Source organism: Protopterus annectens, chromosome 12.part0, assembly GCF_019279795.1.
Source record: "Protopterus annectens isolate FY-2018-M chromosome 12.part0, PAN1.0, whole genome shotgun sequence".
NCBI lineage: Eukaryota > Metazoa > Chordata > Ceratodontiformes > Protopteridae > Protopterus > Protopterus annectens.
This window is the reverse complement of record NC_056746.1, coordinates 166,569,120-166,582,511: the sequence shown is the minus strand read 5'-3', so window position 1 is coordinate 166,582,511 and position 13,392 is coordinate 166,569,120. Positions and strand designations below refer to the sequence as shown.

General features: G+C 38.9%; 1 protein-coding gene across 5 annotated transcripts in view; it reads right to left on the bottom strand.

Moving 5' to 3' along the window:
- TSC2 (TSC complex subunit 2) overlaps positions 1–13,392 on the bottom strand; it is a 3,048,576-nt gene that overhangs the window by 1,744,615 nt on the left and 1,290,569 nt on the right. For all 5 annotated transcript variants that reach the window (XM_044089186.1, XM_044089187.1, XM_044089190.1 and 2 more), the window contains exon 22: positions 2,201–2,390. In XM_044089186.1, coding sequence (XP_043945121.1) covers positions 2,201–2,390 — 190 coding nt within the window. The remainder of the gene's footprint in view (positions 1–2,200; positions 2,391–13,392) is intronic.

Sequence of the window (13,392 nt, the reverse complement as noted above, 5' to 3'; positions counted from 1 at the left end):
TCTATTCTTCAGCGAGGCTTCTTTTTTTGCAGCTCAAATATTCAAGGAGGGTGCAGCAGCTGAGTCATATTTCCCCACTAAATGATACTTGAATCTTTCCAGATTCTACTCCTGACAAAAAATACTCATCTTTAATTCTACATACCCTCCTCACCATGTCATTTCAAGTAAGGAGGCTTAACAAACAGAAAACAACATGCAGATGTGGTCTAAACTCCATGAAGTCTATAATGCAAACTGATTTGCCTAACTTTTGCACATCACAAAACATACTTGCACTCATTACAGCTAGCTCATTATCATTAAACAGTATATGCTCTGTATCTAGCAATACAATGATGCTCCAAAAACCAAAATGGAAATGATTTCTCAGCAAAAGTGGAATTCTCTGTCATTAATAGCAAAATATATATATTTCACTAGTTCTAGAGCGCATGTAGGCATTTGAGAGTCTGATGTCTGCTTTCCTTACTTGCTGATCAGCCTTGCAGTGCTCAGGGCAAGGCAGAACATTCAAGTGTCCTTCAGTCTGAATTACAGAGGCATGCTGAATATTTTAACCAACTCCAGATTCTAACCATGGAAGTCTTACTTATTGTTCTAATAGTATGAGGTCTGGTGGTACCTTTCTAACATTGTTAATAGTATCTTAGTCAGCTTCTGTCTTATGTGGTTTTGCAAACCAAACATTATGCATTAGTCTGACTGCTTTGACAGTATGTCTGCTGAAATAAACTTCTCCGGTTGTCATGATACCCTTTTACAACCCTCATGTCTGCACACCAGCTGCCAGCCTTATGCCTTGACATATTTACTCTTCTCAACTGCTGCTTTGATGTCAACTCATCTAGTCATGCAGGTGTTAAATTTAGTTTCAGGAGATTTGATTGTAGCTCTTAGTCTTCCCAGGAGAAAATTCCTTGTAGTGGAGCTTTCGCCTTATCAAATCTTTGGAAACAACTTCTAGGAAGACTACTTTACACTGCATACTTCATGTTTTGGCATCCCCCCCCCCCCCCCAAGTTATTAGTGTACATTCAGAAACAAAGAGATATGGTTCAAATCTTCCTTGCTGAAGTACAAATTCTGTCAGGAAAACCTCTTGAGATTCTTATTCTTACAAGGCTGGTGGACTTCCAGGAGGCCTTAATTTTTTCTGCTGTGTCACCTTCCTCCCAGAAAATACTACTTTGATCATAAAAAAACACACAAGAGGTGTAAGCATTGCAATTCCCTTCACAAAGAAAAAGTTGCTAAATGTGTTTACATCTCTTGTGTTGATCTACAGATGCTTCTGTTAGTTGATATATTACATGACACTGTCAAAGATAGCTAGGCTTGCCCATAGTTTACTACACTTCTGAGCATACCGTCTTTCGGATGAGATGTTAAATTGAGGTCTCATTTGCTTAAGTCGGTGGCAGCTCAAGTGGATGTAAAAGATCCCACTACACTTATCGAAAAGAGTAGGGTAAGTTCCTCAATTCCCTAGCTAAAATTTCCTTTAGCGGGATAAATGCCACCTCAGGTCTCCCCTGGAATGAGGCTACTGGCCTAGTGGGACTAACCAGGACAACAAAGCATAAATAAAAAAAAAATAATGCAGCTTATCTTGTGTCTCCTTGGTAATATGTTTTGTCTAATAGCACTAACTTAAAGAAGTGAATAGGCAAAGAAAAAGCAAGTCTTGAGAATGAAAAGCTATTGACCAAAGTGGTCAAGCTACAGCCTCCAAATAGAAGGCAATTAACTACAAATGAGATAGAATTACCATCTTTTGAAATAAGTATCACATTGCTTTATAAGCAAGGTTAACAAAACACCTACTTCAGAAATTTAGCCAAGATGTTATTAGCCTCTTTCACAGTTGCATACTGCAATACCATTTCAGCAAAACCTAGGTGAAGTTGCAATTATACTTCAAGAAGAACTGCTGAGCAAACACTGACTAAGCGAAGCAAAATGAAATTATAAAGTTTCAAAAATATTGCATGAAAAAATAACATTTTACATATTGGGTGAAAACAAAAATGTGAAATAGAATATACCTGATTAAAAAAAAAGGAAAAAAAACAGACTATGGACATCATAAACTAATAAATCACATTTTTTCATATTTTTGTTTTGTGCATTTTAACAGCATGCAAAGAACCTAGCAAAAAAAAACAACCAGCCATTTTATAAGAAAGTAAGATCTTACTTGACAGAAACTCTAACATAGGTGATGCCATGGTGACGGTAGCAGATATGTGAGTCAGCATGACAATCAATGCAGGAAGTAATTTCATCATGATGTCTGGCATCTCAATTGTACACATTGTTAGTGCAACCACACACTGCTTTGCACAACGATAAATCAAACCAGCCTCCAGGCACTGTATCAGCTCACGCTACAAGGAAAGAGAAAGATGCAATATGTGCAAGTTTCCTCAAAAATGAAGATAATCTCATTACAGGAAAATATGTCCCGTCTATAAACAAAGTTAGCTACTAAAGTTGTTAGGTATATCAGAGATGGCAAAATATTAATCTAAACTGAAACAATAATCTAAAAACAAGTCTACAGTGGATATAAAAGGTGTACACACCCCAGCTAAAATGCCAGGTTTTAGAATATAAAAAAATTAGACCACAATGAATCATTTCAAAACTTTTTTCATCTTTAATGTGACCTATAACCTGCACAAATTCAACTGAAAAACAAATTTGTTAGGGGAAAAATATAAAAAAAATAAAAAACGTACAATAAGCTGGTTACGTAAGTTTGCACACCCTTAAACTAATACTTGAAGCACCTTTTAATTTAATTACTGCATTCAGTCTTCTTGGGTACACACCTGCCATCAATTAGAGAGACTCTGATTAACCCCAAATAAAGTTCAGCTGTCCTAGTAGGATTTTCCTAACATTTACTCAGTTGCCTGCTACAACCAAAGCCATGGTTCACAGAGCTTACAAAGCAACAAAGGGATCTCGCTGTTGAAAGATATCAGTCAGGAGAAGGGTACAAAAAAATTTCGACAGCATTGGATATACCATGGAACACAGTGAAGACAGTCATCAAAAAGTGGAGAAAATATGGGGACAACAGTGAAGTTACAAAGAACTGGACATCCCTTCAAAATTGATGAAAAGACAAGACGAAAACTGGTCAGGGAGGTTGCCAAGAAACCTGCAGCAACACTGAAGGAGTTGCAGGAATTTCTGGCAAGCACTGGCTGTGTACTACATGTGAAAACAATCTCCCGTATTCTCCATGTCTGGACTACAGGGTAGGGTTGCAAGACGGAAGCCTTTTCTTACACAGAAAAACATCCAGGCCCGGCTAAAGTTTGCAAAAAAATACATCAAGTCTCCCAAAAGCATGTGGGAAAATGTGTTATGGTCTGAACAGACCAAGGTTGAACTTTCTCGCCACAATTCCAAAAGGTACATTTGGCACAAAAACAACACTTTGCATCACCAAAAGAACACCATTCCCATTGTGAATCATGGTTGTGGTAGTATCATGCTTTGGGGTTGCTTTTCTTCAGCAGGAACTGGGGGTTTTAGTCAAGGTGGAGGGAATTAAGAACAGTTCCAAATACCACTCACTTTTGGCCTAATCCTTCAGGTGTCTGCTAGAAAGCTGAAGATGAAGAGGAATTTCACCTTTCAACACAACAATGACTCCAAGCATACATCCAAATCAACAAAAGAATGGCTTCACCAGAAGAAAAATAACGTTTTGGAATGGCCCAGCCAGAGCCTAGACCTAAATCCAATATAAAATGTGTGGGGGTGACCTGAAGAGTGCTGTGCCCAAGAGATGCCCTCACAATCTGACAGATTTGGAGTGCTTTTGCAAGAAAGAGTGGGGAAATATTGCCAAGTCAAAATGTGCCATGCTGACAGACCCCTACCCAAGAAGATTGTATGCTGTAATTAAATCAAAGTGCTTCAACAAAGTATTAGTTTAGGGATGTGCACACTTATGCAACCAGCTTATTGTACTTCATTTTTTATATTTTTTTTCCCTTAACAGATTTGTTTTTCAATTGAATTGTACAGGTTTATAGGTCACATTAAAGGTGGGAAAAGTTTTGAAATGATTTATTGTGGTCTTATTTTTTTTATATCACAAATGCCTGGCATTTTAACAGGGGTGTGTACACTTGATTATCCACTGTAGGTTTTACTTCTGCAAAGATTCACATTGGAAATTGTTTCAAAGACTAGATCTGCAAAACAATATAGTTTGCAGATACTGACTCCACTCTGCATACATCCAAGAAACAAGGACTACAAATAAGATAGCGCTCACATCAGGCTTGTTTAACCAACGTTATTTTTAGCAGTCTTCTGGAAGAATTGCACTAAACATCATAACCACCACTGTCAGGACCCATATGTGCATTACATGACATAATCCATCATTCTTCCAATTCTTTCCTAAAATAAGCCAGAAAATGCAGGAGGAAGAGGAGCACCCCCCCCCCCCGAAAAAAGGCTAATTTTACAAACTCAAAGTCCTCTGCAGAGGAAAACTACCACTTGCATCTTCCAACTTCCCCAGAAAGGCTCAGTTCTGAGAATTACCTAGATGTAAAGCTCTGGAGTGCTAGCACCTCCGTCAATTTCACGTTACACTGCTAGATGGGTGAGAAAGCAATCCCACTTCTGAATTCTTCATGTAACATCTGGTTGTTTGTCCTAATGTTCCATAGCCACGACAGACACAATGGACATATTACTAGCCTCAATAAGGTGTTTATTCAGAATGCCTCCATAAAACGCAACACATGACACTTAGAGAAGTTAGGAATAACTATATTTAAAATAATATACTATATATAATGTAATCCAGTTTGATAGCCTAACTCAATTAACACAGGACATCTGAAAGTTAACCACAACTGTTGACAAGGTCAGATCTGCCTCTCTTATTACCTACCCCTTGCATGATCATGTCTTACACCACAAACTATCATGCTACTCAACAATTCTCAATACCTATCCTGATTCTTCACCTCAGAATTATAAGAATGTATGCCAAGGGTCTCAGACTCTTGGAACATGGGCCATATGCAATACCCAATTGTACAGTTTATAGCTCACAGAAAGATGTTGCCAACGCATGGCACACAAGTCTACAAGTCAGCTGGTTGTGTTACACCAGAAATTTGAAAGAAACGCTTGTTAAGGTTTTATTTCAACTCTGGCAATTGTTTTAAACTCAGCAAGCAATTCATTCATTCACTTTTTGAAATAATCATTTTGGTCTAATCAGAATATAGTGGATAATCATAGAATATATGAATGATCAGAACCTTCTCTTGTATACAGTAACAGTAAATTGTATGCTAAGAGGAGCAGATGCTCCTGAACTTTAATAATGTTTGTTTTTCCTTTTGTAGGCACCTTTATAAATGTTTAAATGTTGGCAGGACACCCAAAATAACAGTGGAAAGTGATAAATGGTGCACACTACCCACAGCACAATCCATGGCTTTTTTTTTTTTTTTTTTTTTTTTAACTGACTGGTATCTGAAATGGCTGTAAATGACAGCAGCAAGATGAAATGCATTCATGTGTTATTTGTATAATTTTATGTATAATCACACAACAGAGATGATTAAAAATGCCCAAATCGGAACAGAAATAAACCCACAAAATAGTAAAAAGAAAAAATTCAACGTCCTCTCGAGTTCCAGTAGAGACTTTTAATAAAACAGCAGTTAAAAGCACAAAAAAAATCCACAGTGCTTAGTCTTAGCACTTAAGTCTTAAAGCCAAAAGGACAATGTGTGTGAAGCTGACAATATGCTGACAATACTTAAAATACGCCCTTATAGGTCTCCGCCCACTCAACTGGTGGAAAGGCAACAGAAATAATTTCTAAAAAGCTCAAGTTACAATACAAGCACTAAAAAGCATTACTACATTTGTAATGCATAGTAAATATAAATGCTAATGTAACAAATGAAAAAACAACTTAAATCAAACAATGCAAGCCCTTTTAAGTTCACTTGTAATAGATATACTGTCATTCAACCCTGGGAAGGCTGTGGCATCAAGCCTAAGTTGCCAAACCATCTCTCGATGTAGTAAAACATTTTTCCAGTCTCCCAAATAAACAATAGACATAACCTTCTCCAAAACTAGAAACTGGAATTTTTTTAAAACCACTACAATGAGTTGCAAGACGTGCCAGGGGACTTTTGTTGTCAGATTTTTGCAAACTATATAGGTGTTAGGTATATTCTCTTGTTTAATGCATTATTCGTCTTACCTATATAGAATGCATAACATTGTGTGCAATGTGCCAGGTAGACCACCCGTTCAGAACCACAGTGAAACTTTCCACCCTTGGTGTATTTTACAATCTTTCCATATAAATCGCCAGTATAATTACTGTTTATGTACGCACACTGGTTGCATCTACCACAAGGTCTACTCATGGGAAAGGATCTTTCATTGTTAAAGAGGCAGTTTTCCAGTACGCTCTTAATATTGTGTTTCCTTTTATATGTAAATCCAGGATTATAGGAAACTAGCCATTTACTGGTGTCATCACATTGAAAAATTGACCAATATTTCTGAACTATGTTTTCAATGCCCTTGACTTCAAATGAATAATGGATGATCATGTTATTGGAAAAATCAGAACTCAAATAAACAGATTGAGTGTCTTTGTTGTTTAAGCATACCCCAAATTTAATAATAGAGCCATATTTACCATTTCTCTCCGACCAAATTTCCCTATTTATGGTCTTGAGAAGCTTTGTAGGATATCCCCTGGCCTGAAACATCTCATATAATGAGATGAACTCTTGTTGGCAAAGTTATCATTAGATGTCAATCTAGAAATTCTGGCGAATTGGCTCTTGACTATCTATTTTTCGTGATATGGGAGGCAACTGGTGAAAAATAAGTATGTGTTGCAAAAAGTCGGTTTCCTGTACATACCTGAGGTTAGTCTAATTTCAGGAAACCACAGTAAATTTACGTCAAAATAAATAATCTCTTTCCAGCCCAGTTTGTAAGTAAATTTTAAAAATCTGATGCCGTTTTCCATAAAGTCAAAAAAGTAGTGAATTATTGTACATTCCCATGTCATAAGATGAGCAAGTCATCCAAGTAACGATAATAACTTTTACAAAACTTAATGCATTTCCACTGTGCCGGTTGGCCAGCTGTGCCAATCTTCTAGGTTGATCACCACCAGTATAATCCTGGGCGTTACTTTCTTCCTGAACAGGAGTGTCCTGCTCATTATTAAAAGAGCCTGATTGGAAGTCATTGTTAAATAAAGCCCCAGGAGGGGGTACACTCTTTTGTGTTGGTAATCCAAGTCATCATAAAGAGACAACAGAGATGATTAATAAGGGGGAGGAGAACACATGTGGGCGTGTATGTGAAATCAAAAGGCAGTTAACTGATCACAAAGAAATGATCACTAAAATGACTTGTTGGAAGCTGGAGAAATGTATTACATGTCTGAGGGAAAAAAAGGAATAAATTACTGTTGCCCTTTTCTTTCACTTTCATGATAAATGACCACCACAGACAAACACAAAGTGGACAGCTTTTGTGGGCTAGGAAGAAAGACTGAGTGAAAGCAAATGGCAGTTATCTGATCAATGTTTAATGATTACCAATATGGCTTGGAGGAGGTAGTGTGTCTGTGAGGAACTGAAATATATTACTCTGGCTGTTGCAACTTCCACCTTCTTTACTAGTGTATATCAGTAATATAAAAAGAATGTTAATATATTTTTAGAGGGTACACTGCATGTGAAAACCAAAGGGCAATTATATGAACACTATTAAATAAGCACTGGTATGGTGACCGGTATCTGTGTTTTCTATAAAAGTGTCAAATTTTATTACTTACACTACTGTGTGGCTTTTCAGCATAAAATTCAGTTTGAAGTCTTTGTTGTTAATATGCAGCAATTATTATACAATGAATATAGCAAACAGCAAAATAAGAGTGTGTGTATGTATATATATATATATATACATATATACATATATATATATATACATATATATATATATATATATATATATATATATATATATATATAAAAGTGGTAACAGTATAGCTAACAGCATAAAGTCATACAAGTGAACTGTCTTGACTGATGGTGTTTACTGTACTGATGAAGCAAACTGAACTGCTGCTTTGAAAATATATGCCTTATACCTTTCTTTGTAAGCATTTTCTGTTTCTCATCTATTTTTAATCCCGATTTCTCGGCCTTATACCATTCAACTCAAGATTTACTTTTATTCCAGGTGGCTAATTTGTGAATGCCTTTTAGCGGTCTTTTTTGTTTTTGTAATATAACTGCAATGCATGATTTATAACTATTTTTTGGAAAATTTTCCTGGTAAATCTTTGTTGAACACTTTTCAAATTTTTGAGTTTTCTCCTCAGATCGAGTTTTCCCTCCCATACTCCTCATTAATATCATAATTGAATACAGTTCACCAAAGGAAAGAGAAGGGGTTCCCTACAAAATTTGGGGGAAAAAGGACTGCTATGTAAGTAGCTCAAGCACAAGCTTGAGGCAGGTCTTCAGCCAGAAGTCTCAGAAAAGAAATGGCAATTAGGAAGGGGGAAAGATGGTTGAAACTGGAGGAAGACAACACAGATGTCGCATTATACCAAGTGCATAACTTTTGCATCCGTTGGCATCTGTTCTGTCCATCTGAACCTGTGGGACAGACACTCGAGCCAGTAAAACCCCAATGTGGCATTGCAGGAAAACATTCTGGAAAATGATGAAACCAAAGGAAGACCTTGATCTGGACTGAATATCTAATTTGCAATGGCTTACCAAAGTACTAGGACTAGACCAAGGAGAAGTTGGGCAAATTTCTTCTAATGAGGTTCAGGCAAAGAAGGCCACTGACAAAGCAAACATGAAAAGAATGAGCCTTAGGCTCACCAGGTAAAGGAATTGTTTCTGAAGCATATACACAGGAAATAAATGAAGTGGTATCTGGATGACATCACTTCAGAAACAGGTTAACCCAACCAAATTCTGGAAAGAGACAAAAAGCTGACAACATTTTCTAAAGGACTTAGTTCTGTCCAAACATCACCTTAATTAATAATGAACATACAAACAGTGAAGCAAATATTCGCCCTCGTTACTGAAGCTGGGGAAGAAAACAGGTAAATAAACAGGCTGATTCAGATTCGACTTAGAAGCCACTTTGGGTAGAAAGGAAGGATCAGTACACAGAGACCATGTCCTTGTGAAACACAAGGTAATGAGGAACACAAGATAATGCCTGAAGTTCTGGCACCCTTCTAGCAGAAATGACCACTACCAAAAAACAAGGTTTTCTGAGAAGGCAACTTCAAATCTATGATAGCTGTTGGCTCAAACCACGGACTAGTCAAACTGAAATTTAAGAGTCAAATCCCAAGATCCATTATAAAAAGTCTAAGCAGAAAAAACACCTTTCAAAAAAGATTTTGACAATTTGAGATAAAAGAGACGGGTGTTTATTCATGCCATCTCGAAAATTAGAAATGGCAGCTAGATGTACACCTTAATAGTGGAATAGCGGAGTTCAGAATTAAACAAATCTGTCAGGAAATGTATAATTGCATCCAAAGGAGCAGAGAAAGGGTCCTTGCTTTTAGAAGCTGTCCAAATAGAAAAAAGCTTCCATTTACTGGCATATACTGTCTGAGTGGAAAGATTTTGGGAAGATGAAAAGATAATCTCAGAAGGCTGGGATCTCTGGTCATCATGGGAACTGGAAGAAGCAAGTAGTCATCATGAACAACTTGAGATTAGGTAAGGCTGGCCTGAAGGGTGAGATATCAGATCAGGACATGGATCCAGAATCCATGAAGAGCATCGCAAATGAAGCCACAGGTAGGCAGACTAGTCTGGGCCAAAACGGAGGAATGAATGAGAATGACAGCTGTTCTGCAATGGGTTTCTTTCTAAAGAAATTTTATCATCAGAGGAGTTAGAGTAAGCGTAATGGAGATCCGGGAACCAAGCATGGACAAAATGCTTTGGGGACTGCTTCTCTGGGGAAATTAGGGCAAAAAAGCTGCTGCACTTGGTGTTGGTGTGGGAAGCAAAAAATTGTAGCAGGGGAAGCCCTAGTGACTGAAAACCCTTGTCTCTGTGTGTGACTTCAGGGACCACTTACGAGGCAAAAAGATATTCCTGCTCGGTCCGCTAGGATGTTGAATTCTGGGGGGTGTACATCACAATCAAAAGTCAGTGCAACAACACAGCCCATTGCCAAACCCTCATGGTCTCTCAATATAGGGGATATGGCTGGTTTTTCCATTGCCTGTTTATATATAAAACCAATGACATGTTGTCAGACTGAATGGCAATCACAGCCCCTGGGAACAGCATCCTGGAATGCCTGCAAAGTTAGGAGGACTGCTTTAACCTCCAAGACATTGTTGTGAAGACTGGCCTCAGTCTCTGACCAGGCACCTTGGACTGCTTTTCCCTTCCAAATGTACCCTCCACACCAGGACAGAAGTGTCTACGGTAACCACTGTCTGTGGTTAAAGAATACGCGGGCAAACTGCTTGTACAATATGGGACTCTAGCCACCAGGTAAAGTGTTGATGGCACGCATTGGTGAGGTGGATGCGAAAGTCCATGGGATGAGATGAGACTGACCACTGAAATGCTAAGGTCTACTGTACAACTCACATGTGGAACCTTGCCAGAGGAACATGAAAAACTTACACAGCCATCAAGCCTAGAAGCCGAAGAATCAAGGAGGCTGGAGGTCTTAGGGAGTTTAGAACTTTAGCTGCCTGAATTCATAAAGAAGATAATCTGGAAGAGGGCAATTTCAATGGTGGCATCCAGACTGCATCAGATGAATGTCATAGCCTGTATTGGTTAGAGGTTGGATTTTTCATAGTTCACGGCGATCCTCGAGGACAGACACAGTAGAAGCAGATGATGCCTGGCTTGGATTAAACATCCCTTTATGGTCACCGTGAGAAGCCTGTAGACCAGATATGGGAAGACATGGAATCCATGCAACCTGAGCTAGGCTGCATCCATGCCATGCAACTGGTGGGGATGTGATCTGTGGAGTGTCCAAAGTTTTCATTTAGTATTTACCGATTAGTTTTTCTGTGTGACCTTCTCACTCTGTTTTAGTTTGTTAGTTGGGATTTTTGCAGTCACCCTAATGGTAATGGACATCAGCTGGGTATAACAGCCCTGTGTTTCTTATGCTTAGTGAAACACTCTGCTTGTGCTGTGCTGATGAGGTTGTAACAAGGCCAAAATATGCATATCCACAGCTAGTAGGGTTTGGCTTCATTGGCCTGAAATTGTCCATTGAAACGACTTAAAAAGAAATAAGTCATAGGCATCCAGAATCGCCATACAGCTGAAACACATGATGTTCATAAGGGTCATTTGCATATATCCTATGTGACTCTGATACAGGAGGTTTGAGAAGTCACTCAGTGGAAATTCTAGCTTGGCTGGAGTTTTCATTTTGTATTTACCCTTCTGGTCCATAGAAAAGGACCTACTCCAATGACAGACAATCTTACCCTCTTGTTCAGTCCTGGGTCAAAGTTTCCTTGACTTTTGAAATAAAAACAGTAGAACTATCATAGGGAGCATTTAAAAAGGACACCCTAAAACAGCCCACAAAGACACATAAGTGCATCCAGACATGAAGGCACACTAATATCAGTGCCTGGTATGCAAGCTGTCCCATCAGCAGCATTTGAAAGAGGTCTCACTGACAAGTTGGAGAAGGACTGCGCAGTAGACAACTGGGCCTCGGCAGACTTTTGAATATTCTGTAGCTGCACTGTTGATGACTTTTGACATCTCCAAAACCAAATCTGTCTGGAGCGCTATCAAATGAGCCAAAGAGTGCAACACAAAGGTGGAGGATGCATAGGTTAACTTCTCCAGATGGTCCAAAGCCCAAGACTCTGAGGAATGGGCACTACAGCTCTCCTGAGAGATTTCCCTTTTTGTAGCAGCCACAACCACAATGACATCTATCACTGGTCCCCTTTACTACAAAAAAAGAAGTTATGTACTCACCATAACGTTCCATGCGAGTTGTTCATCTCGCCTTCATTCTCACTGATGGGTTCGGAGCCGATCCTTGGCTCCAACTCGGCCAGATGCAAAAACTCGAGGCCTACAAACAGCTCGTGGCCTACTTCCTATCCCATGATGCAATAGTGCTTCCCTCAGATCTTGTTTGCAGCCAGTCATACTAATAACTAAAGTACATAGGAACTGAAATAAGGATACCGTATATAAGGACAAAGTATCACTAAGAGTTGTCTGAGCTTCTTGGCCCTCAAGACATTAAAGGTAGGGGATTGGTGGGTGGGACGCAAGAATGAAGGCGAGATGAACAACTCACATGGAATGCTAAGGCGAGTACATAACTTCTTTATGTGAAGTTGTTCTTTCTCTCTCTGATGGGTTAGCATCTCAAGCACCATTTTCTTGGGTGGCTCATGGAAGTATTTTCCTCAGAACCATGGAACCAAAGTAGCCTCTGTTCCTGGAGGTCCTATCCAATTTGTAATGAGTGACAAAAGTATGAGGTGAGGACCACGTGGCTGCTGCACCAATGGTATTTATAGATAGCCTTGCTAGAAAGGCTAAAGATGTGGAAACTGCCCTGGCTGAGTGAGGCTTAACTTTATGATTTAGTGCCATGTGCGTAGAGCTGCATGTGAAAGAAATGCAATCTGACAACCATTTTGACAAAGTGGTTTTTACCACCGGAGTACCCTTCTTTGAATCTGAAAAGGAGACAAAAAGTTGATCCGATTTCCTGAAGTCCTTAGTCCTGTCTAAATAGAATCGAAGTTGCCTATGGACAGAGTTTGTGCAACGTGTTCCACTTTGTTAGTATATCAGGGGAAAAAACACAGGTAATTCTATAGTCTGGTTAAGATTTGTTTCAGAACAAACCTTAGGTAAGAATGAAAGATTTGTTCTCGACTCTGTCATTATGAAAAATCAAGTACAGGTCTTTGATGGACAAGGCATGTAATTCAAAGATTCTTCGAACGGAAGTAATGGCTACTAAGAAAATGGTCTTCCATGATAGGTATTTCAATTTCTGAGCTTCTTGGCCCTCAAGACATTAAAGGTAGGGGGGATTGGTGGGTGGGACGCAAGAATGAAGGCGAGATGAACAATTATTGCCCCCTCCTCTGCCTCTAGAGGGGGTTTCATCAAGTGTGTCAAAGAAAGCTCCTTGGATTTTACAGAACCACATTTTCCCACTTTTTTGTGCTTTAGGATAAGGTCGGGTAGGGGTGGAAAAACTAACTCCTACAGCAAACAGTCTTTCCATCTTGCTCACACCTGATAAGCATTTCCTTCACTTTCGGTCCAAAAA